A 27,300-nucleotide genomic window follows, 5' to 3' on the forward strand; every position below is an offset into this window, starting at 1 on the left:
CCTTTCCAATTCATACTGTATCTGCACATTACCTTTCTTTGTTTAGTGTAATCTATTTTAAATAAAACAAAATATATCCTCAACACATTTTAAGCCCCTTTTTTAATGTGTCTTAATAAAATGAATAAATTCCCATTGCCCCACATGTTCCTCCATCTGCCACCGTTTTGTTCACAGTTTATCTGTCTGTGACTCCTTTGTACCATCTTCACCTCTTGCTTATTCACCTAACTTCTATTATTGGCAAGGTTAGCTACCTTTTAATTTGAGACTACCTTTGGATAAATATACCACTCTCAAATTCAATCAAACATTTAGTTGTATTATGAAGACTCCTCCCCGGAGGCCACCTTAATATGGGACAACTGATTAACTTTGTGCAATTACATAAGGCATGATCAAAAATAGCCTGTTTTCTGTTTGGGTGCCATGATTAATTACATTAGAAAATTGTCTCAAATACATTCTTGGCCTGAAGTTCAATTACACAACTATTTTTATCAGCATTGAGAAATAATTTTTGCTGAGTGAAATGCAATAATGATTATTCTGGGTTGATTTTACACACCATCAAAAATTCAGCTGGACGCTTCTTCGTCTCATCACATGGGATGACGTTCTCTATGTCATGCTTCTTCTGAACTATTGCGAGGGAACTTGTTTTTCCAGAGGTCACCTGCCAAGACATGTTCTTCCCTGTACAGCACAGCACTAGTGTATCCAACAATTAAATGAAATACTTGCCTTCCCCCTCGCCCTCCCCCCTCCCCACAGCACTGTGCACTGATATCTCCATAGCCCCCAACACCCTAAACTGTGTGTCTGTTAATGATATTACCTCCCACCCCCCCCCACCCCTCTAACTTCCCTTCACAAAACCTGATTGCTAGTCCCCATCCATTCACTACCATAACAACAACCAGACATTCAGACCCTAATCTCTTGACAACATTCAGACTACTGCTAACCGATCAATGACCACGCACCCACCACCCCCCCCCCCCCCCCCCCCCAAAACCCTGACCGTAATATCCTGCATACCCATACCTCACCACCTTTCTCCTAAACCCAACTGTGCCCTCTGATACAGCGGTAGCAGTTCAGCCAGTTGGGCCGTTGGCTGCTGAAAATCAACCCCACACCCTGTACCCTCAGCCTTAAAGGGTTCAGAGGTGGCACACTTTTAATCCGTGACCTTTTCTCTCAATTAGAAAATGTTAACTCCTACCTTGGGTATAGATCCACAGGCACTCTTGCCTAAACATTGAGTGGAGTGATATGATGATTTTTGTAGAGTTCCCTTACTTCATAAATGCCCTACCATTTGGGACCTCCTGAAAGTTGCATACTATTTAAACAGACAATGCATTATAACAAGACTGATAGAAATTGGGATTGAACCTGTGACCAACTGATCTTTTCTTTTCACTGGCCCGATGGGAAAGATAAAAATAAAGCTAAAGTAAATACCGTGTTGTGTCCTTGGGTGTTAATGTAAGTGTGGATTCTGATATGGGTGCTTTTTTTTTTGATTTACAGAAAAATAAATGTTCAGTGCATTAACTTCCTTTGATGGTTCCTCAGTGTCATTTGAGATGGAAAGAAAAGTGAGGAGTATTCTCACTCCTGTCATTGTGTGCATGGTGTTGCTGGAAATTAATCCTGTTGCAATGGTGTGATGACAAGCTTTTTACTGTTTGCTGGATGTCAGCTATTTTTAGAAACTCAATTACATTGTACCAAAGGCATCTGTCTCCCTCTGCGCATTCACAGAATTGCTACCAAACTGTGAAATTCCATTCAGTCTGTATAAAAGTGAAATGGTAGCTAGGGCAAGAAAATATTGATCTGTGCTGCCCACAAGATATTTGTCTACAAAATGCATTTTAAACTAAATTTCAGAGTTATCTTTGGAAAGTCCAGGACAAAAGGTAGGCAAGAGGGTTTGTTCCCCGTTGAGCTGCTGTTTGTTCAAGGTTTGCTCACCAAGAGGCTCCATTCTCCAAGTAACAATTCAGTGGCCAAAATCTTGACTATTTCAAGTATTAAAGTAATGATGTATCTTGTGGGGCACTTCCCTACTTAGTATGCAGGCTTATCCTCTGCCAGCAAATCTATTTTTCCTTCAAATTTCTTTCACCTCCACTTGGAGACATTGAATAGTTAGTTTCGTGTCACTATCTGAACTTTCTCCGAGAGCCATTTTAAGGCTTTTGGGAAGCTTTGTGAACTCCTGCACTTTCCAGGTACAGGAATGGTTATGGCAAGTGTCCCAGTTTGTTCCTCGTCTTCATACTTGGGGCTGCCCATTATTTTCCAATTGTGCATTGAATTGCCAGTTCCAGGAGCCTTCCAGCTCCACAGCCATATTCTTAATATAAGCGTGTACTCTTTTCCCTGTATTCTTTACCTCTATGTCTGCTGTGACTTGGTGAAGAACTAACTTACCCGTAAATCAAGCTCCAGATTTAATTAGCTGGGGTCAGTTGATCCAGGATGGACTTGGGATCTTTCTGTTCTGATGGGATTGGTCCAACTGCAATTTCCAACTGAAACAATGGGAAGAGCAGATTGATTGTCCTGTTGCAGTTGTTGGAGTTAATATTTCCTGTTGAGCTAACAAAACAGTGTTGGGACAAAGTGCTCTCTCCAGAGATCTAAAAATTCCCCAATGAGGTACAACAATTTCTTAGTGTAGGCTTGTTAAGAAAAACTAATATGATGGTTTCCATGACCTCAGTCTATCACATAGAATTTTATACCAATGAAGACTTTTAGAAGTGCAATCTTTATAATGCAGTCAATTTGGTCACCACAATGTTGTAAAAAAAAACTGCACTGCACTAATGAGCAAATGATATGTTCGAGTTAAGTGCTTAAGGGATTGGGGGAATTCCCCTGCTTCACAATAGCAGAGACAGGACCTTCTATGTCGGTTCAAGAGGACAGACAGCCCTAGTTTTACTGTATTCGAAAGATGGCTTGTGCAGAGTAGCAGCACTACATTCACTTCTGCACCAAAATGACAGCCTGGATTTTTCACTCATTTCTGTACTGGGACTTGAACCTACAACTCTCTGAATTCAACTGAGCTATGACTGACACTTGATACACGGGTGTTGTGAAATAATATTGGTATACTCGTAGCATACGTAAGGTACAAAGATGATTATTCTGCTGCTTGGCACATCATTTGTGATGTTACCAAATTTTGAATGCAGTGGTACATTTATTGACTGATGTAGATTGAGTCTCGTGAATTGGGGGTAGCAGATTCATTCATTGATCTATAGGCAGACAATGGATCTCAGTTGGAAAGGACTTCAGTTTGAACTTTCTGTAATATGTGACATGCGAAAGCTCTCACTGGAATGAGATAACTTGGATCGGGTTGTGGCCATGAACTTGTCCTTCTTGAGGCAACATCCTCGGCAGAGATGGAGGATGTGGAGGAGACAATTAAAATTGCAAAGATTCTTTGGGGGACCAAAATTATGTGTGCTTTTTATCAAGGAACAACCTACAGAGATGCAAGAGACCACAGATGCTGTGATCTGGAGCAAAAAGCAAACAACAGTCAGGCAGCATCTGTGGAGGCAGAGGGATAGTCGATGTTTCAGGTTGAGACTTTGCATCAGAGTCCTGATGCAGAGTCTTGACGTAAAATGTCGACTGTCCCTCTGCCTGCACGGATGCTGCCTGATCCACTGAGTTACTCTGGCAGCTTGTTCTTTTTCCTAACACCCTAGAGATAGTTATTTTTTGACTTAATCTGTTTTCTCTTGTCCCTATTCCCTCGATATAAATCTCAGCAGGTTTAGGTGTTGATGTAAATATTGGATGGTGAGCAATTACATGAATCCCCGCAATCCTTCTGGTCCTTCCAAATGAAAATACCTGGCGAGTTTGAAATGGATGGCCCATATTTGGCAGTGTAACCCAACTGCTGTCAGCCAGCTCAGTTTGGCTTGTGTACGGAGCTGCCAGCTCTCTAATTTGTGACTTAATTTGTTTCAGAATTTTGTCCGTGCTTAGGTCAGTGTGAAAGTCTGGGTGAACCCAATGGCGATTTTCACCTCTTGCTCCACTGTTGGAATTAACATTGGCAGAGGTAAGGGTCGAGAAACGTGTTGTATTTGGATCTTCAGCTTTATGCCAGAGCTGGCTGGTGTATTAAAAATATTGTAAAGAAAGCCATTAAAATGAATGAAATAATTAAATCACTTAGCTGCATGTTCTGTGATTTGTAAAGGCTGGTGAATACATGCTGATCCTATTCCTTTAAAGGGAGTTATTGGCATGACATATCATGACCAACACTCAGTCTCCGGTATGCCTCCATTGAGGCTTTTCACATATCAGAGAAAGTGCAGGTAAGTGATTTAATTATTTCATTTAATTTAATGGTTTTCTTTACAACATTTTAAATTGGTAAATTGGTTTATTATTGTCATATGTACCGAGGTACAGTGGAAAAACTTGTCTTGCATACCATTCATACAGATAAATTCATTACAACAGTGCATTGAGGTAGTACAAGGTAAAACAATAAAAGTGCAGAATAAAATGTTACAGTTACAGAGTGCAGAGCAGGTAGACAATAAGGTGCAAGGTCATAACGAAGTAGATTGTGAGGTCAAGAGTCCATATACTAGGGAACCATTCAATAGTCTTATAACAGCTGGATAGAAGCTGCCCTTGAGCCTGGTGGTATGTTGCTTTCAGGATTTTGTATCTTCTATCTGATGGGAGGGGGAGAAGAGAGAATGTCCTGGGTGGATGGGGTCTTTGATTATGCTGGCTGCCTCACCAAGGCAGTGGGAAGTATAGATGGTCCATGGAGGGGAGGCTGGTTATACTGTGTCACAAGCTTCCAATCACTGGCACGTTAGCAATTCGGTCCATCCCAGAAGTTCAAGTTTTCTTTACTGTGTGGGATCCTTCCAGGGGTGGCACAGTAGCGTAGCGGTTAGCGCGACGCTATTACAGCGCCAGCAATCGGGGTTCGATTCCCATCGCTGTCCGTAGGGAGTTTGTACGTTCTCCTGTGTCTGCGTGGGTTTCCTCTGGGTGCTCCGGTTTCCTCCCACATTCAAAAGACGTACGGGTAGGTTAATATGGGGGTTTAAAATGGGTGGTGCGGACTTGTTGGGCTGGAAGGGCCTGTTACCATGCTGTCAATAAAAGTTAATTTAAAATTTAAATGCACGTTAATTTGTCATGTTTGTGTACAAATTGATAGCCACTACAGGATATGTCAAAGGCTAATGAATTTGTAATGAAACTCCTTCAGAGTTCCCACTTGGGAGGCTATAAAATGTGTGTAGGCTTTCCTCCTCTCTCTTGCATTCTTTCCTCCCCTCTCTTGCATTCTTTCCTCCCCTCTCTTGCATTCTTTCCTCCCCTCTCTTGCATTCTTTCCTCCCCTCTCTTGCATTCTTTCCTCCCCTCTCTTGCATTCTTTCCTCCCCTCTCTTGCATTCTTTCCTCCCCTCTCTTGCATTCTTTCCTCCCCTCTCTTGCATTCTTTCCTCCTCTCTCTTGCATTCTTTCCTCCTCTCTCTTTCACCCTCTCCTACCCTTCACTTTTTCCTCCACTCATTTTGCTCTATTCCTCTTTGCCCTTCTTCCCTTCCCTCTTTCCTAGCACCCTTTCCTCTGCATTTTTTCCTCCCCCCTCACCCACCCACTTCTTTTATTCTCACCCTTATCTTTTGCCTTTATTTGCTGTGGCTTTGTCACAAGCAGCGCCTTACCATTGTATCAAGCATTAGATTTTTGGAACACTGCAGTTTTTGAGAGCTAACAGCAAAGACAAAGGTACTTACAAGCACTTATACACGATTGCATGTTGATGGGCACTTGTGGAGTCTCAGCAAGGGTGGTCTTGATTAGATTAAGTCAATCCTTGATACTCCAATGATATACATTGTTTGTAGTACTTAAGTGAATTCAGATTATTTTCCCAAATGCACATGTCTGTTAGTAATCAAAACTGTTGGCTTGGCTGGCTTATTTCAGTGAAATGAATCAGAGCCAATTCCCTCAGACTGCAGCTGAAGAAGCCATTTTGAATGTGGTCTCTTTCTGAAATGAATCTCGCATCGAACAAGTGTGTATGTTCTTCCAACCTCCCCAGTACCTGTGTTGAAAGATTGACAGAGAAATTGCAAATAGTGTGAGAAGAGCTCCTTGGTGTTTCTGCAGAGTTTCCCTGATCTTCTGCCAGAGGTTTGGTAGGAATGAGGGAGCCCTTTTAGAAAGCCCACTCGCCTGTTTCTAAGCAAAGAAATTTATGAAATGCAGACAATTGTATTCCATCTTTATCTAGATAACTTCTGATAAGGAGAGATCTATTGACCTATGACATGTCGCATTCAAGCATCCCGTTCACTGTGTGTCCTGATAACTACCCAGGTGGTGTTCTAGTTATTGTGGTATCCTCCTGTTGATGCTTCCAGATAATCATATCATTTAAAATCTGTAACCATTAGAAACTCTTTCTGCAATTAACTATATGTTAAGAAACTGGGGCCAAGAAAAGGTGCTGCACAAACAAACATTGTTTTAACATGGTGTAAGCCAAATTTGTGGATGTTTTTGAGTATGTTAATGCCAATTATTAATAAGCTGGATTTCTTGGTTGAGAAGTTGTACAGGGCATTGCATACACTTTTGTTTGGCCTCTCATAGTTTTACAGCACAGAAACAGGCCTTTCTGCCCACACAGTCTGCACTAGTCATCAAACACAGTTTATTTTAACAAAAATCGTACTGAAGCCCATTTTATTCTCGCCAATTTAGATTCCCGTTAACTTCTGCCTCCCCCCACCAGCTCTCAGAGCTAATGTTGGGTCCCCTTCACTCCCTGATGCCTTGCTTCAGGATTCTTGCCAGTTGCCTCTGCTGAGATACATCACCTATGACTTTTTTTTTGATAAATGCAACTTTTGGATTCAGACCTGGAAGAGGCATTTGGTTGCAGTGTACAACTCCCTAGTTTACTGGCATTCATGGGGGTCTCTAAAGTCTTGACAATCTCCCCCTGCACCCTCCTGCTTTTTATACAAGGGAGTTGTCCCCCATAAGTACTGATCTTCAGAAGTCTCTGCAGGTTCCTTTGCCTTGAAAGACCCTTTCTGCCTCCCACTCCCCCATTGCTGTGGCTAAACTGAAAGGGTGCTCCTTGTATTGTGGTGAGACCCTTTAACTGCTACTTCCTGAGGTCAGAGCCCAGAGGAAACGTCTTACTGACAAGGGACAATCAAACCCTTATGAAACAGTGGAGTCCACAAGCACTGTTTTGGAACTGGTGGTAATGAATTTCACAAGCATATTAGGGAGATTGTTTGCATTGCTTTAGCACCAGAAAAAATGGTGCAGATGAATTTCGAGGCCCGAATGTCTATTAAAGGCCTGATGTTTTCAACAACTATTTGGATTTCTGTGGAAATCAATGTGATCACAAAAATGTGTATTTCCAAAGAGGAAATAAAATGGCCACAGGCCAAGAAAGGAAAATTTAAGTGGCAAGGCAAAGAAATCAGAAAGGGTGGTCTGAAGAGAAGAAGCTGAAGGGCTGAGGAGCAGCCATCCATGGGGGTGCTGAGGGTGCAAGGAAGGAGGAGCAGCTTCCGTCGGACAGAAACAACATTTGACTAGCATTTTATTGAGAGGAGGAGAGCAGGGTGTGTGCAAGTATTTAAATTTGACTGCTTTTGGAGAGGCACTTTAAACGGATGCAAGTTATACACGTATGACACACACCCTTAAATGTGCTGCCTGATTGCTGGGGAATGGGGACTTGGCCCTTGTGTTGCACTCTCCCCTTTCCCAGTTACCCCACCTTCATAGTTCCAACCCCTACTTCCCCTCCTCTTTCCCCCATGTGCTTCTGCAGGAGAAAACCAATGATTGTGTGCAATGATGCATTTTGAGACCCAATTTTAGTGCTTTGGTGTGGGATCATAAATATTGAGTTCCTCTTTTGGGGAAAAATATTTCAACATAATCGGCATGCTTTTTGCAATTAGTCATCCTGGACTCCTTCCCTGCACGTGAAAATTAAGCACTCTCATCTCTAACCTTGATCCTTCTACCAGTTAATTTGCCAGCTACTGTGAGCAGCTTCATATAATTTCACATTGCTCTTTTCTGATAGGTTGACTGCACAGAGGAGCATAGAAGATGAGGAAGAGATAGCCCGTGAGCGCCGGCGTCGAGCACGTGAAGCACGGCGCTATGACGAGGATGACAATGGATCCTACGCCAGCAACACATCTGTGCCAGAGTTTGAGAGCCACCGAACTGCCAAGGAAAACCAGTAGGTCCTTGATCATGAAGAATTTATGCTTCTCAAGCAACTTGGAGACACAGTTAATACACTAAAACACAAATACTTTAGCACTCAATAAGCTTGTGAGATGAGGTCTCTGCACTTGTTCATCCTATGGAAGTTGAATGTCCAATAGTTCTTGTCACCCTTGTCATAGGTTCTGCTTTTATGACCCTGGTGTACAACCTGGACTTATCAGGAGGCACCTGTCTCTGGTTCTGCTACGTTAGAAAGAAGTACTCCTTCCCCGAGTACTGATTCAATGCTGCAGTGATGTCTCTGCAATCGTATGCATTTAATGGCCATATTGCATTTGGAAATGGGAGATAAGGTCTCCTGGGGAAAGGTGCAAGTGGGAAGATTAGAAACTAATCAGCACACACAACTTCTTGTTTCATCTTGCGATAATGCCATATGTTAGAGCTAACTTTCATTATCGGTTCACAGTGAGCGGAAAACTGGGGATTGTAGGAGATGGGAGGTGCAGGCAGCTTCGATGTGCTTTCCAGAATGATTTGGGAGGTCTAAATCTCAAAGTGCACTCCAATCAGTCACAGTGTTGGAATTATCATTCCATTTACCCAACAGATGTAATTTACAAATATTTGCTGGGTATTTTATACAAAATGATTGTAACACAATATGTTTTTCAAACTCCTCTGTTGTTTAAGCCACGGCATAGAAAGGAATAGAGCAAGAAAAAACTGTAACATAATTTTAACGTTCTCTGGAAGCAGTTTATGAATATTATGGTCCACCTATTTTCTGTGCATTTGAAATCAGTGGGCAATCAAGTTAGGCAGTGTGTAAAATGGTCATCTGACCAAATGCCAATCCCTCCCAATAAATTAGTTTTCAACATTAGTCCTTTATGGACTTTTCTTTACCAGAATTGAATAAAGCATTCTTCTTTTGAGATCTGCATAGATCTTACTGTGGATGTTGCGCAGAACTGAGCTTTTTACCAAGTGAAGGCCGTGGTACAGTTTTCCATGTAGCGTGCCAGCTGTGAGATGCCTGCACTGTGCAACAAGGGTTAGTGCAAACTTCTGCAGACATCCCAGCACGTGGCTAGAACATCCACCCACAAAAACATGCCAGGTTAATACGATACTTGTATAGCAATCCAATTGAAATCAATAGGAGTAACAGGCTGTCAGAGAAAGTAAGTAAAGGTTCTTACTTGATTTAATTTAAATGTTGATTAAGTGTTTTTTTTTAATTTAAGTAAATATCTTTAGTCTCCACGGCTCAAGAGATGGATTGGGGTGGAGGGATGTTGGAAGCTCTGCAGACATCTGAAGACCAGGATTCAACAAGAAACGTGAGCTAAAGAATGGGTGGTGGGTGTACAGAATGCAGGAGATTCAGCAACCAGCTGAACGTGCTTGGACTCTTTAGTGCTGTCAAGACCATCAAAAGTGAAAGATAGCCAAGGACTCAACCCCCAAAATGATGGAAAGCTCATCAAGGACATTGAGATGGTGCCGACCTGATGGAACACTTGGGAGAGCATCTCACCTAAAACTCAACCTTTGGTGCCAGTGTCCAAGACTCCATTGCATAGCTTGTTACGTGTTACAACCTTATAGCCTGGCAAGAAGGTGAATCTGAAAGGAGACATCCCATTGGAGTAATTACAGAGTGCTCCCCTGGCTCTCTACCACAGGAACTGATGTTATGAGACATTCTCAATGTCTCTCCGTGGTAGAAGAACTCCTCCCAGAATTGCAATGCAGATTCTCCCATCAAAAGCCACAGTCTGCATGATCTTCACTGCAAGTTCTAGAAAAGTATAGGGAGCAGCTTCAACCTCTGGCTGTCTGGGACCTCGCAAAAGCCATCAACTCGGTTAACTGAGTTGGATTATGGAGAATTCTTCTCAAATTTGGCTATCCAGTAAAATTTGTTGCCGCCTTTGTTTGCTGTATGATGGCATGCAAGCTGGAATCCTCAGCAAAGGATCCTCAACAAACACAATCCCATTGGAGACTGGAGTCTTGCAAGGTTTGGTCATCACACCAGCCATCCTGTCAATTTTCCTTCACCTCCAACAACAGCATTGCCCCTCGTCCTCACCCATCCCTTGAGTGGAGTTCATCTGTAGGACTAGCAGGGAACTGTTCGTGCATCATTGCCTCCAGTTCAGAACCGCCCCAACTTTAGTCAGTGAGTTGCAGCACACTGATACTTTTTGTGTTCGTTCCCGTTCAGAGGCTGAACTCCAAAAATCCATTGATTCCTTCACTAAGAAATGCTAGGGATAGGTGACACACTAAATGTCCATAGGGCAAAAGTTCATCACCAACTTTCACCTGCCACAGAACAGCACACCCTGGAAATCCGCATGACGCTCTGGTCGATGTCAATCACTTTCCCCTACCTTTGGGGCCAACCTATCGGGGAGGGCAGACATCAATGGCAAAATCCCCCACCCACTCTAATGCACCAGCACACCTCTCACCTGCTTGCATAAAAGAGTGTCTGCAGACCAAGATCTCTGCCCAAGGTCTGGAAAGCAGCAATGATGCTTGCCCTCAGTTGCATTGGAGACGTGGCCCTTCAGAGCACAATGCTGCCCCTAGAAAAGGCTCCACGTTTGCTGGCAGGATAGGCAAACCATTATTAGTGTCTCTTCCCAGGCCAATATCCCTCAGCTTTGAGGCTCCCAGCTCCTTCAACCAGCTTTGAGCAAGTCTCAGTGGCTGCAAGCTCATCACCAGATTCCCAAAGGACAGTCTACTCCAAGGTACTTCGTAGCAAGCAATTCAGAGGATGACAGAGAAGCCAATAAGCTCTTTAACACCTACTTGGAAGAAATGTAACACCCTCGTGGTCTTATGGGAATTCCTGGTGCAAGACCACTCAAACTACAGAGTTCCTCTGACAAGGGCACATAGAAGCCAAGCACAGGCAGAGTGGCAGGTGTATGCAAGGACCCCAATTACCCACCCATCATTAGGGCCCTGAATAGTGGATCTTGCTCCTTTTCATAGAGGTTTCTAATTAAATTCAATCCCTCAGATCCTGGCTGAGTTGTAGCTGCAAAAGCATGGAAAGCTTGTATTTTGGGTGATTTTCATTGGACCAAAATCCCTGCTAATCAGTCCAGCTGTTAGCATATGGCATTTAAACATTTCCTCAAGGGAAATATTCTTTAAGATTTTCTATTATTCTAACACTTTGCGCTGCCAGGTGCCTTTACTTAACAGGGCGTTTTTTCTATTTGTGTGGCTGCACCCTGGATCCTTGAGTTTAGGCCATTGTCAGTGTTTCAGTTGGGAATGTTTTACAATTAACAATGTTACAGTGGGGTCCTTCAAGCTTTACCGAGATTTTGATAATTTGTGATAGGGAGGTTTGTACACCAGTTTTAGTGGAAAATCGAGGTATAATGATCATCCCTGATAGTTCCTGGATAAATGCAATAGGGTGGAATGTGCACTTGTACTTGTGCATTGGTATAAAATGAGTGATGGTAAATCAGCAGCCCATTTTACAATGCTCCTGATTTTTCTTTTTAATTGCAATCAGGAGAGATATAAAAGAGAGAAAACATCTGGTATGAAACATTTGGTAACTTGCTATCACTCACTTCACATTATTGGTATTGGTTTATTATTGTCACGTGTACTGAGGTACAGTGAAACGATTTTGTTTTGCGAGCAGTCAAGATAGATCAGGTCATACATAATTACATCAAGATAATAAAAATAAAACAGAATGCAGAATATAGTGTTGCAGTTACAGAGAAAGTGCAGGTAGGCAAATAAAGTGCAATGGCCACAATGAGGTACACTGGGAGATCAAGGGTTTGTCTTTTAGCGTATGAGGTCTGTTCAAGAGTCTGAATACAGCGGGATAGAAGCTGTGCTTAAGTCTGGTGGTTCATGTTCTCAGGCTTTTGTATCTTTTGCCCAAAGGGAGAGCGGAGAAGAAAGAATGACCGGGGTGGGAGAGGTCCTTGATTATGTTGGCTGCTTTCCCGAGGCAGTGGGAAGTGTAGACAAAGTCATTTGAGAGGAGGTTGGTTTGAGTGATGGACTGGGCTATGTCCATAACTCTCTGCAATTTCTTGCGGTCTTGGGCAGAACAGTTGCCATACCAAGCTGTGATGCATCTGGATAGGATGCTTTCTATTGTGCATCACACTGCAGCACCATTCATTGGTACTTATCAATAGTTTGTTTGCAGGCATATTCCAATACTCAGCTCTTCAGTGGAATGTGTCAAACAAAAATGAACACTATCTCAGCTTCCTTCAGTGACTTGCAAAATGCCTCAACCTCTCTCTATCATTTTCATTGAGCATAGTTCCTTGGTCCATGCTGCTTATCTGCTATCTGGCTTAAGTGACAGTTACTCATCTTCTTGGCAATGAGTGCAGGCAGGCTTTTCATTATAACCAGTGAATCTATTCAAGGTTCCCACTTGCTCAGTCCCATAGCTTTATTAGTATTATTTCATATCTTATTGGGAAAGGTATGAGTTCAAGTTATTCTTCAGAACTTGAGATTTCAGGCTAGCAATTTGTTGCAGCCCTATAGGATTGCCGTTTCTTTTTGCCACAGTACCACTTTTTGTCTGAAATGTTAAACCAAAGTCCTATCTGCCTGTTCCAATGGTTCAAGTGAAATTTAAAGACCCCATGTCACAATTTGAAGGTGGTTCTCCTCGTATCTAGCTAACGTTTTCCCCTTGAAGCAAAGAACAGATTAACTGTTCAATGACTTTCATATCTGTTTATATAAACTTCCTGTGTGCACAGCACTGCACTTAAAAATGGTTATTTATTTGAGAAACTGATATGGTAAGATACTGTATCAAAATTATTTTCATTTTTATTTCCCAATACCACTGCTTTCCTAACCTTCCCTAGCTTAGTAGTCTTTTCTTGGAAGGATCCCAAACACATTGGCCTGTATGCCAAAGACATCTCAGAACAGAACCTTGGGGAAAATGTGGCATTGTCTTCTAAGATTGAAACAATTATGATTTCCCAATTCATTGATTTCGAGATTTCTGAAGCATTTGTATGATATTTCTGGGTTAAGTTTCACATGACAAAGACAACTGCCTTCATTTCTATTAAATCTTTAGATAAGTGCTGTCAGATGTTCTGCACGATGTATGTTGGTTGTCTGTGGCTATTGGTTGCAAAACATGCCATTTTGAAGCAAAATTGTGGTTCAAACATAATCAAAGCTCCTCTCGGAACCTTGATCTGTTTAATTGCTAGGCAACCAACGAAAAACTCAAGATGTACACGTGTACTTGAGCTTTGTCTTCTCCCCTTTATTAAAATAAAGTGACTAGTGGTGTCCCGCAGGGATCGGTTCTGGGACCTCTACTTTTTGTGATATTTATAGACGACTTAGATGAAGGGGTGGAAGGCTGGGTTAGTAAGTTTGCGGACGACACTAAGATCGGCGGTGTTGTGGATAGTGTGGAGGGCTGTCGGAGCTTACAGAGGGATATTGATAGGATGCAGAGCTGGGCTGACAAGTGGCAGATGGAGTTCAATCCGGAGAAGTGTGAGGTGGTACACTTTGGAAGGACAAACTTCAGGGCAGAGTACAGGGTAAATGGCAAGGTACTTGGTAGTGTAGAGGAGCAGAGGGATCTGGGGGTTCATATTCACAGTTCACTGAAAGTTGCCTCATAGGTGGATAGAGCAGTTAAGAAGGCCTATGGGATGTTAGCTTTCATAAGTCGTGGGATTGAGTTTAAGAGCCGCAAAGTGATGATGCAGCTTTACAAAACTCTAGTTAGACCATACTTAGAGTACTGTGTTCAGTTCTGGTCGCCGCATTATACGAAGGATGTGGAGACGTTGGAGAGGGTGCAGAGGAGATTTAGCAGGATGCTGCCTGGATTAGAGCGTATGGAATATGAGGAAAGGCTTAAGGTGCTAGGGCTTTATTCACTGGAAAGGAGGAGGATGAGAGGAGACATGGTAGAGGTATATAAAATATTGAGAGGAATAGACAGCCAGCACCTCCTTCCCAAGGCACCGATGCTCAAGACGAGAGGGCATGGCTTTAAGGTTATGGGTGGGAGGTTCAGGGGAGATGTCAGGGGGAGGTTTTTCACCCAGAGAGTGGTTGGTGCATGGAATGCACTGCCTGGGGTGGTGGTGGAGGCAGATACATTGGACAGGTTCAAGAGTTTGTTGGATAGGCATATGGAGGAATGTGAGATAGAGGGATATGTGGGAGGAAAGGGTTAGATAGTGTGAGGGTGGTCTGATGGATGGCACAACATGGTGGGCCAAAGGGCCTGTTTTGTGCTGTATGGTTCTAAATGTCACAGTGACATACTCTCTCAGTAAGGTTTTTTCATATGGATTTTCTCATCCATTTAAAGTTGGTGTTTCAAATAATGCTGATTGGAAAATCAAGACCTTCAAGTGTATTAGGGCACTGGTAAGAGCTCCAACTGGCAGAAATTGTAGCAAGCTTTTTTGCATGGAGAGTGCATGAAGGAACAGCTACTTGGGCATGATACTGGAGAAATGCTGACTTTCACTGAACCATGCTCCAACACGTGTCAGCTTTGATTTTGGAAAAACATGAGATAATTCGCAGAAAAGATTTTGTGATAATTCCTGTAAAGTGACATTACTGTACAATCCACTGTATAATTAAATTTACAGAAAGGTGCAAGCCACAAGTGAATGAGGGTATTCACAATGCCCTTTTGAATGTACAATAATCTTTGCAGTATGGTTGACTTAGAGTGAGACCTGTCATATGATCTCGATTTACAAAATGTTGATACTGCTACTGTGGCAACTGACCAATCTGAGTTTAAAGATTATGCAAGGAATTAACAATACATCTTGTTTCAAAAATTCTCTTTTAGAAAGCACACAGTGGCTGCAATGGATAGACTCGTATTACAGAACATGCAGTCATTGACAGACATTAAACTATACACAAGAGGAAACCCCACTATTAATGTTTGCTTTCTTTCCAAGCCAAGCTTTTTGCTGGCTAGAAATCTACAACCTAATTAAAAGCAGAACGAATGCTTTTTTTTACACCATTAGAGAATGTTTCAGAGACTTACCATAAAAATTCAGTGTTAATTCTCCTAGGTCTGTATTCCTTGCCACTTAGAATGGCTGTAGTCTACTGATGATCTTCAGAGAGTCTGCAATTGGCATAGCCTAAATTCTTGGGAGAGAAGTTCCCTCTAGTTGCAGTATGTTAGCAGCACCATAAATTCAAGAGAAGTTCTATCTGTACTATTTCCAGCAAAATAATGATTTCAAATATTGTAAACAGCGACACAGGTATGTCATTCCTGCACATTCTCTTTTCAAATGTGGGTTTGCTGTAAATGCCTTGCAAAGTTCAGGATCCAGTTAAGGTGCCACATAAAAGGTTATCGCACAAAATACTAGCTTGGGATTGGAGTAATATATTAGTGTGGATGAAGTTCAGCAAATAGAAAGCGGGAATAAATAGGCTATTATTAACTTGGCAGCAAGTTGTTGCTCGTGTGCTGAGGTAAAGGTTATTGGGAAGTGATGTGGACAGAAGAAATGAGTGTTTTCAAAAAAAAAACAAGTTGGCTGCTGATTCAAAGCTAGGTGGGAAAATGTGCTATGAGGACCCAGGGAGTGTGCAAAGGTTAATCAATTGATCAAAGGGTTGGGATATGAAAGATGAGGTTCATCATCTTGATAGAGTGTATAGAAAAGCAGAAAAAAATCTAATTTGGTGAGGAACTAATAAATTATATGAGGGACTCATAACTTTTTGTGCACAAAATACGAGGTGATCAGGAATGATAAGATATCTTTATTAGTCACATGTCCATCGAAACACACAGTGAAATGCACCTTTTGCATAGAATGTTCTGGGAGCAGCCCACAAGTGTTGCCACAATTCTGGCGCCAATGTAGCATGCCCACAACTTCCTAACCTGTATGTCTTTGGAATGTGGGAGGAAACTGGAGCACCTGGAGGAAATCCATGCAGACATGGGGAGAATGTACAAACTCCTTACAGACAGCAGCCAGATTTGTATCTGGGTTGCTGGTGCTTTAATAGTGTTACATTAACTGGAATAGTGCAAGGACATTGCCGTGCAAGAGCAAGCATGACTTTTTACAATTATGCACCATTTTGCTGAGACCACACCAAGAATACTGTCTATGATTTTGGTCACTGTACACCAGGAAGGATACAATTTGTTCTGGAAGCAGTGCAGCTTGGATTCAGCAAAATGATTCTTGGGATAAGAGGAGGTGAGATTTGTTAAGACGGAATATTTGAATGTCATTGGCTTGTCCAGGGTTCTGAAAAGGAGCATGTGCCCTGGCCTCATTAGTGTTCCCAAAATGCCTCTCCTCACATTTGTCTGGATTAAACTCCATCAGCCATTTCAAGCACCTGCACTCTATCTGCCTTAACAGCAGGGATCTCCTGGTGGCCAGCAATTTTAATTCCACTTCCTATTTCCATAGTGACGTGTGTCCACTGCTGCCTCCTACTGCCAGTTTGAGACTAGAAGCAGATTAGAGGAACAGCACCTCATATTCCATCTTGTTAGTCTCCAACCTGATGGCATCAACATTGATTTCTTCAACTTCCGGTAACCACCTGTATTATGGAGGGTCATGGCTGTCACGTGACAGCACTGCCCATTACCTGGTCAAAAGACACACCACTGCCAATCAAGGATTGGCTCCACCCCACCCATCAGTGCACACCTGACCATTGGTCCCTTTAAGCTCCTTTGTACTTGGCCTCGCTATTGACCTTGTGATCGATTAGCCCTTGCTGGCACCGGACATTGGCCTTTTTAAATTACCTGGGCTGGACCCCCCAGCCCTCCAGGACTATAAAGAGTGCCACATGTGTTCAGTTCTCTCTCTTTTGACTGCTCTGAGGGATTCACCCTGCTTCATCCCAGGCCGAGGAACAGTGGGTCAGCGCTGGAGAGATCATTGGTAAGCTGTGCACTGTTAATAGGGTTGGGAGCGTTCTAGTTAGTGTCCCCGGTAGCATAGAGCTGTGCCTGCACTGAGTCAAGGGGTGGCGGGTATCGCATTGTTTTTCCTTGATCGTCTGTATCTAGTTTGTTGTGTGTGTGTGTGTATTTTACCCTTGTTGCTATTTTTCCACACTCGCTATAAACGGTGCACATGTGTGTGTTGTTCCCGTTAACCTTTCCCCACATTTGTCTTTTGTAAATAAATCATTTATCTCTAAGACTGTGTTCAGAGTCCTTGCCTCTGAGACCTCGAATCTGTTTCACAGCACCACTCCCCTCCATCCTCCACTCACCGCTCCTTTGTTTCCCTCATCCCTCTGGCTCCATTCTCTTTCCCCTCCCCTGCCCTCATGACCTGCCCATCACTCACACTTCCTCCCTCTGGTTCCCCACTTCCTTCCCTTTAGATAGATTTTCTTTATTAGTCACATGTACATCGAAAGACACAGTGATATGCATCTTTTGCGTAGGGTGTTCTGGGCGCAGCCCGCAAGTGTTGCCGCGCTTTCGGCGCCAGCATAGCATGCCCACCACTTCCTAACCCGTATGTCTTTGGAATGTGGGAGGAAACTGGAGCACCTGGAGGAAACCCATGCAGACATGGGGAGAACGTACAAACTCTTTACAGACAGCGGCCCGAATTGAACCCATGTCGCTGGTGCTGTATTAGTGTTAGGCTAACTGCTACACTACTGTCCTTTCCAATCAGATTCCATCTTCTTCAGCCCTTTGCCTCTTCCACCTATCACCTCCCAGCTTCTCACATCGTTCCCAGTTCTCCCCCTTCCACCTCTCACCTGGATTCACCTATCACCTGCCAGCTTATGGTCCTCCCCCTCTCCCACCCTTTTATTCTGGCTGCTGCCCTCTTCCTTTCATCTTGATGAAGGGTCTCGGCCCAAAACGTTGCCTGTTCGTTTCCCTCCATCGATGCTGCCCGACCTGCTGAGTTCCTCAAGCATTTTTTTGTATGTTGCTGCCATTTTTCAGCCCATTTCAGCATCATGCATCTCTCTGCAGCCTAAGACTACCTTCTGCACCATCAATAACTCCACCAATCTCTGTGTCATCCACAGACTTACTGATTATGCCTCCCATGTTCACATCCAAACAATAAGGGTCCGAGCACTGATCCTCATGGGACATCCAATCGCAAAAACAACCCTCTACCATCTCCAATTGACAAGACAGTTTTGGATACAATTTGCTGACTTCTCCTGGACGCATTGGCCCCAACCTTTCAAACCAGTCTCCCATGTGGGACTTTGTCAAAGTGATGTTAGATGTGATGGATCAGACTTGCATTATTACTACATCTTGTACAATAGCATAAACCACTGTTAGGAGACAACAGCAGTAGACTCCAATACAGTCCTGAATAAGGGTCCTGACCCAAAACGTTGACTGCCTGCTTTTCTCCACGGATGCTGCCTGGCCTGCTGAGTTCCTCCAGTGCTTTCCGTCTAGATTCCAGCATCTGCAGTCCTTTGTTTCTCTAGTATTAGACTCCAATACAATCTGATTTGCATATTCGTAGCATGTTTATTTGCCCAATCGTGAAAGCAAACACCTATGAAAACCCATGGTAAAATTAGTGCTGTGACGTATTAATTTCTTACAGGAATAATTCTCTTCCGACTCGATTCAATTTGTGCAACTCTTCCTTGCATAATGATACGAAATAACAACACCATGTTTCTCATTGTCCTCTTAAGTGACGTGTCCTTATTACTTCTGTGAAATCTAAGGCTTTGACACAAGCAGGCATCTGTTCTTGCAGCTTTCTCTTTGATCTTGCTAGTGGTCTGTGTGACAGTTGCTTTTTTTTGCCAGTGTACATTATCAAAGGGCGAAGCCATGTCAGACAACTGTTCCTCTTCATCAGGTACCGGTGACCTCCCAACACAATCAGCTGGGTTTGTTTCTTGATTATTATATTTCACTGATGGGAAATATCATCAATAATTAACGTAAAAGAAAGGAATGGGAATAAATTTTATTATTAAAACAGAATACCAAGAATTAAAGTTTTACTCAAAATTCTTCCTTTTGGGGGGACAAAACAATTAACCAAAATCCCAGAAGTAATACTGCCATTTGGTTAGGCATAGAATGCCAGGAGGTAATTTTATTCTTCCCTGTGTCATGCAAATGGTAATGGTGGGAGTCTAACTTGCTGCAGAGTGATTCCCATTCAATTCCCACTAGTTGCACTTTGAACATGTGGTTCTTTTCTGTCAGCTGAGCTGCTCGAAAAGACAAATGGGAATCTCATTAATAACATGCAAATTAGGGTTTCATAATGCAATTAGTACTGATGTCACCATGTGAACATTAGTTCAGTGCCATTACACAGCAGCTATCTCACAAACTTGACAGAATAATGACAGTGAAGTTCAAAACAACTGTAGACCAGGCTTGGTGCTCAGAGGTAACACACATGTAGAGACACCTACTCGTTGTATCACTTCTCATGAGAGCCACTTGAGTGGTGTGTTTGGAGTTGCCATGTAACCTGTTTCCCTCACCCAACTTGAAGAATTGCCAACTGGACTTGCCATTCATCTCTGTCCAATCTGCCTGGTCACTGGTAAGCAAACTGTTTTTATGTTAGTGAGGTAAACACTAGTTGGTATCATTGATATGGAATAGTTCAAATTTGGAACTGTTTATGTGGTGATAATTTTTTTGTAAAAGCTATTCATTTCCAGGATCTGGACATCAATGGCAAGGCCAGCATTTATTATCTATAACCTATCGCTATTCACCCACAACAAAGTTGTGTTGAGCTGCCACTTTGAACTGCTCCAGATCTTCTGGTGAAAGTAATCCCACAATGCAGTTGGGTAGGGACTTCCAGGATTTAGACCCAACAAAGATAATGGACGAACAGCATATATCCAAATCAGAAAGATGTTCCCGTATGCATACTGCCTTGTCGTTCCCAGTGGTCAAGGTCGTGGATTTGTGAGGTGCTGTCGGAGTAGCCTGGCCAAGTACCTGTAGTGTATTTTGTATACCGTACACACTGCAGCCACTGTGCATCAGTGGTAATTAAATGCTCATTTATTCAATCACACTAGTAAACTTGAAAACAGCAAGCATTAATAAATAGCAATTTTTATTAATCTCCTTTTTTCTTGGTTAATCACAGGTATGACTTCAGCTCCAAGTCAACCAATTCTGCCCTGGATGAGGACGAAGGCTTCAGTGACTGGACTCAGAGAAGAGAAGAGCGTCGGCAGAAACGCAGGGAGGAGTTGGGAATGACAGAGGAAGACCATGTCAATGAATCCCCAATGGGGTGTAGTTTTGCTGTGAGAGAGAGAAGAGAGCAAGAGGATCAGGAGGAGCTGGGTATCAGTAAACTGAAAATGTGGCAGATGGAGGAGGAGGAAAGAAGGATGCTCCAGAGGGAGCAAGAGCAGGAGGAAGAAAGCTGTCGGCAGCGAGAGTATGAAAGGAAGCGAAGGGAGAAAGAGGAGACGGAAAGAGCTCAGAAAGAAGACCGACAAAGATCGAAGTATCTGAGAGAAGAGAGAGAACGACTGGACCAGGAGAAAACGGAAAAAGAGAGGTGGAAAACAGAGATGGAAAAGGTAATGTAAGAAATCAACTTCTACAAATTTTTGGTCTTTGTCGAATTTTCTCATGGCTTCAGTAATTGTGGCAACCCCATTAGGCAATGTTAGTGTCTTGCAGTCAGTTTTGTGCCTATCCTCAGAAGTTAATAACAGGAGTAAGTCAATTAACCCTCAAGTTTGTTCCCCCATTCAATGGGAATACCCTTGGATTTTGCTGTACTTTTTGAGCTTTGTCCCACTCCTTGATTTGCCAAACAATTTTTCTCTCTTTATCCCATCAATTCCCCTTGAATCTTGAAAATTTCAACACACTATTTTACCTTCTAAATGCTAGGAAATACAACTCTGTTTTGTATCATCTCTCCTTACGTTATCCTAATTGTGCAAATTTCATGTAAATCACTGCAGTACTCTCTCAAGATGAATATAGTTTTCCTGCAATGTGTTCCGAAGAACTACACCTAATATCATTGTGCAATTTGAGTTTTGTATTGCTGAAGTATACTATATACCTCTCCTAATCTTATCCTCTGGGTGTAAAGACCAGAATTTCGTTGGCATTTTTGATTATTTTATGTACCGTTCCATGATATTTTAATAATGTTTGGCCACCGCTGCTTCCAGCTTTTTGTTTTTTGGGGAGTATTCTTCTGTTTCCCCATTTTAGTTCTTTCTAATAGACCTCCCATAAGTCAATCTTGAAATTCACTTTCAACAGTTTAACTCTTTCCTTTAGTCTATTTTCACTTCCATTTACACATCCAGTGCTCCTATTTTTATGTAATTGGTAAATGAATACTTGGATGTAGCATTCTCATCGTCTAAGTTATCAATAAATGTGGAGAGCAGTTGTGGCCCTAACGCAGATAAGATATTGAAAGGCTCTGCTAGTTCTCATGCTGCTAATTAAGGTAAGTGTCTTACTGTCCCCTGCCATTCAGGCAATTGCCTAACCAGGTCAATAATTTCCCTTCAGTTTCATGAACTTCAGTTATCAATGTTCCTCAAGTCTATATAACTATATCCTGTGGTTTCTGTCCTCTAACTCTTCAAAATGTTAATTTGGATTCATCAGACATGATCTTTTTTAATCCCTGGTGGTTCTCCCTGGTCAACTGAAAAATTTTCAAGGTTAGCTGGTATATATTTCTCTTGTTTCACTCAAGTTGAGTTTATTGCCATATGCACAAGTACTCTATCAGCGCTTTTAAATAGCAGAGTGACGTGCACAATTTTCCAGTTTAAAGGAATGTTCCCAGGTTGGGAGAACATGAAAGAAATAGTTTTATCTATTCCTTTCATCTTTTTTCCTTGGAGGTCATTCAGTCTTGTTTTGACGAGTCTTTGTCCCTGATTCAGTGTTACCTTTCTTGGGTTGTCTGGCATGCTATTCTTCCTCTACTGTTTAAAAATAAAACTGACCCATTGCAGTTACTTATCCTGCCATTCATTTCCTAATTTTCATTTACAGTATCACTTTTATCAATCTTCAGGGGGCACCTCATGGATCTAGAAGCCTCCTCTTGAAATGGGTTATGAAAAGTTAAGATAATAAAATTAAACTTGTCAAAATTGATTTGCAAATGTAGCATTTTTACCTGGGATGTTTAATTGGCGACTCGGTGATAAGAGTGAGCACGTCATCCATGTTGTGCCCAATGTCACAATGAGCGTTGCATGCCAGATGCACAGTAATGCTTTGTTTACCATCTTCCAAGCTGTGTTTCTTTATCTTGGGATGCTTTCACTGTTAAAGGTGTGATATTTCATTGTGGGTTGGCTTGTTTCAGATCCTTGACATGACAATAAGGGATGCTGACTGAGCCATCTGGATCTAGAAGTATAAATGTACTAAAGCCACATCAATCCCAAATATTTACTCCTCTTTGATTCCACCACTGCAAGGTCAGTGGTTGTAAGTCTAAGCCAATCTCCAAATTCGTGCTAACCACAACCCATAACCACCCTTCTGGAAGGGTGAGAAGAGAATGATTGATAAGGCAGAGATGCCAGTGGAAGTGAGTTAATCATCATCTTGCCACTACCAAGCCAGGATCTTGGGCCACGGTGGAGGCGGCAAGGACAATCCCATCTTGATTCACCCCTCCCAGTGAGAGGAATGAGAGAAACCCAGCCGATGTATGCACTAGTATCTTAATAGTCAGGAACCAGATGTCAACAAACGATCAGCATTCTGTGCAGGGGACCACAGTGAAAGCAGCACTTTTAAAGCATGCGAGACTTGATAGTTACTTGAAAATAAGTGGGAGAATAGGATTGATGGTACTGTTCAGAGAGCCAGTATTGACCCAATGGGCCAAATAGCCGCCTTCTGTGTTATAAAGAAATAAAAAAAATATGGAAGTCTTGCCCATTTTTTGGTCCACACTTCTGAAGGAGGACCCTTTCAGAAACGTTTCCTCTACCCTCCCAATTGATGGTTTATTTGTTGTGTGTCCCAGGCATTTTCTGTTCTTTATTCTGATTTGCAGCATGTACACTTTTTTTGCCTTTAATGTTTAGAAATTGCTGCTAATTCAATAACAATAACTAAAGCAGCTTAGTTTAACACTGACCCTTTGGAATGCAGAGTCATTCAAGTGGTGAAATCAATCATTTATTGATCGTGTGCTGATGAAAATACCATTTTCTTTCACCTATCCATCACAATCACATTTTTGCTTCAAGAATCCTGACTCATTATAAGGACAATAATCTCCTCCTCTGGTCTGTTTTCTGACTCATTCACTGTAAGATGTCATTGTTTAGTTATTATATCTGATTTGCACCACCTTGGTCATGGTGGCTCTTACTGTATTGGGTCTGATCGACTAGCGATCGTCAGTGTAATGCTGATTAAACAGTGCCCCATAAATTGCTGATTATTGTAGTTTTGGACTTGTAGGAGGACTGCACGTAGGCAAAGCCTTTGGGAATCTGGATATTAAAATTGATAAATGTGTTGGTGTTTGGCAAATTTTAAATAAGTTCCCATTAGCTAAACACCTGGCCATGATTTGCTATTAATTGTTGAAATCACATGACATTATCGCAAGAAAGGCTGTGTGATAATTTGAACCATGAAGATGTACAAGATGCTGTTCTGAGGATGTTACTGAACTCTAGTTTATTTAAATAAAGAGGGCTTTATCCTGTGTCTAATCTAGTGGTGCTGGAAGAGTTCCAGACACCTGTACTAACATTCCTGAATTTAAAAACTAATCAGATTATGCTTTAAACCTGAATTCATGGACTCTTTATTTTATTGTCTCCTATTCAGAGACCAAAAGAAAATGAGATCAAGCTGTCCAATACAGCCAGGTCATGGACTGAGCATCATCGTTACGAAGAGGAAAGTAATGGTCTGCAGAATAAAACGACACCATACCATGGCTACAGAACAACCAAGACAATACTGAGGTAATGTTCTGGATGACAACACAGAACAAGTAGAAAAACATCCCCAGTTGGTTACACTAAGTATGCAGATACAGTAATGTGTAAAAAAAAACATTGTACTTAAGTTCTGAATTTTAGAAGTAAACAACAATGTGACGAGATTCTACTACTGTGTGTGCAATTCAGCATTTTAAACTGAGAATGAATTTCTACCCACTTTATGGAGCATCTTGGTTGGGAAAATATCTTCTGGCTTTTTACCTCCCCCTCAGTTCCAACTCAGCTTTATTACAAAATTTAAATCTGACATTTTTCAAGGAAATGCAGTCATTTTCAAGTCACTTTGTTCTGCTGTTTTGGGCAAAGATACAATGAAAGCCATCTTATGGAAATCATTAAATTGTAATTAAAAACATGTTTTCTGCGAGTAACCAGTATCTCTATGAACATTGTGCAATTTCCAACCAGGAACTTTACAGCTGCACTTAACCAAACTGCAGGAGAAGTTTAAACCCTAATTAGTCAAATCTTGTTACTTAGGTAAAAGTAAACAGCTGTGACTCAAGCTGGCTCCCTTTGAATCAGGTTCATTAGACTAGCAATTGGTCAGCTCCTCTAAAGAGACACAGTTGGTTCACGGTAGCCAAAGAACATTTTGTTTGAGGACTTCTCAATGGGAAATGCAGTAGTGCATGAAGTGCAAGACATCAAGCACCATGAAAGAGGCCTTACACACAGTCTATCTTTCTTTTCTAATCTCCCAGCAGAGAAAGCAATAGGTCAGGCTGCATCTGTGGTTTAAAAGAGAAGGGCCTGGAGATTGGGTTATCTAGACCATTTGATGAATGGAAGGATTAGGTCAAGGATCTGAGTAATGGGGGGGGGGTGGTGTGGGATGCTGGGATGTTAGAGTATAGAACTGATATTTGGTGGGGATGGGCAGGCTTCATGTTTGGATGGGATGGTGGTGGAAAGGAAGGGAGGGTGGGAAGGGTTGTGATTGCCTTCATTGTTTGCAGTTTTGTCTATCAGAAACTGAGCAACATGAAGTGTGTTGCCCTTCGAGTACAAACCAATTTTTGAATAAGCTGAATTGCAGCACGGTGGGATGGCTTCATTCTTTTGGTTCTAAGTACCGGGTCCATTTTGACAAATTTCCTAAAAAATTAGAAATGAAATTAAGGGTGTAAGTTAAAGGTCACTTCTTTCTTCGCCCCAAAGCAAACTAACAAATGGTTAATTTGGGGAAATGCACTGCTTGCTCTAATAGCAGGAAGGTCAGTGATTTGAGTCATAATGTGCTGAGTTAGCTGATTGGAAAATGGGAGGCTATAGAGATGTAAAGTTTGACTCCAGTACCTCTGGATCAAGGATACAAAAATTCAACTACCCTGGAAGTCCTTCCATGTCATCTTCTGATGAATGAATGGTACATTTAAGGAGTTGTGAGATAAACAAGTAAAGTGGGGGGGGGGGGGGGGGGGGGGGGGGGGGGGGGGGGGGGGGGGGGGGGGGGGGGGGGGGGGGGGGGGGGGGGGGGGGGGGGGGGGGGGGGGGGGGGGGGGGGGGGGGGGGGGGGGGGGGGGGGGGGGGGGGGGGGGGGGGGGGGGGGGGGGGGGGGGGGGGGGGGGGGGGGGGAAGAGTGGGAGGAGGCTGCTGTGGAACATAACCTCCAGTATAATCAGTTGGACCAAATGGCTGAGCTTTCTCCTTAACTGTTGAAGTCCTTGTGGTAATAATGCTCCCACAATAGTGTTTGGCATTAAATTGACAGATTCTGACCTAATGATGATGAAGTAATTTCAAATTATTTATCAGCAGGGATGATGTGGAATTTGAAGAGGATGGAGCTGCATACAGTGCTCCAATTGCTTGCCTTGGTGATTTTCCACGGTATGTCCTGTAGATTTGGAGTAGTGTGCCATGGGGGCAGTAAATGCTGAGTCCAGTGACAGGGACATTATTAAAACAAACTGTTCAGTACTGGATAGTGTCTTACAATTCTTGTTCAGTTTCATTGACTGTGGCAGCAACTTTCCACTGGGTACATTCTCCTGTTGGTTAATCTGTTGTTCATGACACACTGCCCCAGGTAAAGATGGTAGCTGAACATATTTGTATTGTCCTGTATGAATTGCTGTGAGTGTGTTGAGGTCATTATGTCAGACCACATGGAATTAGGGGCAATATAATGGCATGGATTGAGGATTGGTTAAAAGACAAAAAACAAAGAATGCTGACAGCTGTGGGAAGTGGACTACTGCAGGGAGTGGTGCCTGGGGCCCAGCTATTCATAATCTTTAGCAGTGATTTGGCTGAGGGGACCAAATGCTGTATTTACAAGTTTTCTGATAATACAAAGCTAGATTGGATTGTTAGAAGGGAGGTAGATGTGAGGAAGCTTAGAGGGGGTATAGACAAGGTAAGTGAATACGAGAGAACGAGGCAGATGGAATAATATGCAGAAAAGTGTGACGTCACCCCCTTCGAAGTGCAAAACAAAGGGCAGAGTATCTTTAAAGTAGTGACGGATTGGGAAATGTTGGTACTCAAAGGGACCGAGGTTCCTTATACATAACTCATTGAAATCTCTCATGCAGGTAAGGCAAGCAATTAGGAAGGCCAATTCCATGTTGGTTCATATTATAAGGGGGTTTGAGTACAGAAGTAAAGATGTCTTTCTGCAGTTATATCGGCCTTTGGTGAGAATGCACTTGGAATATCGTGTACAGTTTTGGTCTCAAAAAAAAGTGCACACTTGCAATAGAAGGAACAACGAACTGATTCCAGGGATGCTGGGAATGTTGCATGATGAGAGAGTGAGCAGAAAAGGCCAGTATTCCCCAGGGTTTAGAAGAATGAGTACATAAGAGATGATCTCTTTGAATTGAATTCTTACAGGGCTTATTAGGCTAAGTGCAGGGAAGATATTTTCCTTGAATGAGGACTTCAGATCCAGGGTCAAATGATAGACAC

The 27,300-nt window shown here is 42.4% G+C and overlaps 1 protein-coding gene across 7 annotated transcripts in view; it reads left to right on the forward strand.

Annotated features, from left to right (window-relative positions):
• The window catches only part of lsp1a (lymphocyte specific protein 1 a), a 215,809-nt gene that overhangs the window by 117,952 nt on the left and 70,557 nt on the right, over positions 1-27,300 (forward strand). For 3 of the 7 annotated variants that reach the window (XM_052029179.1, XM_052029175.1, XM_052029177.1), the window contains exons 2-5: positions 8,162-8,323; positions 20,496-20,940; positions 24,206-24,345; positions 26,143-26,217. In XM_052029179.1, coding sequence (XP_051885139.1) covers positions 8,162-8,323; positions 20,496-20,940; positions 24,206-24,345; positions 26,143-26,217 — 822 coding nt within the window. The remainder of the gene's footprint in view (positions 1-8,161; positions 8,324-20,495; positions 20,941-24,205; positions 24,346-26,142; positions 26,218-27,300) is intronic. The other 4 variants (XM_052029176.1, XM_052029178.1, XM_052029180.1 and 1 more) reach the window with 2 other exon arrangements.

Source organism: Pristis pectinata, chromosome 14 (genome assembly GCF_009764475.1).
Source record: "Pristis pectinata isolate sPriPec2 chromosome 14, sPriPec2.1.pri, whole genome shotgun sequence".
Lineage (NCBI taxonomy): Eukaryota > Metazoa > Chordata > Chondrichthyes > Rhinopristiformes > Pristidae > Pristis > Pristis pectinata.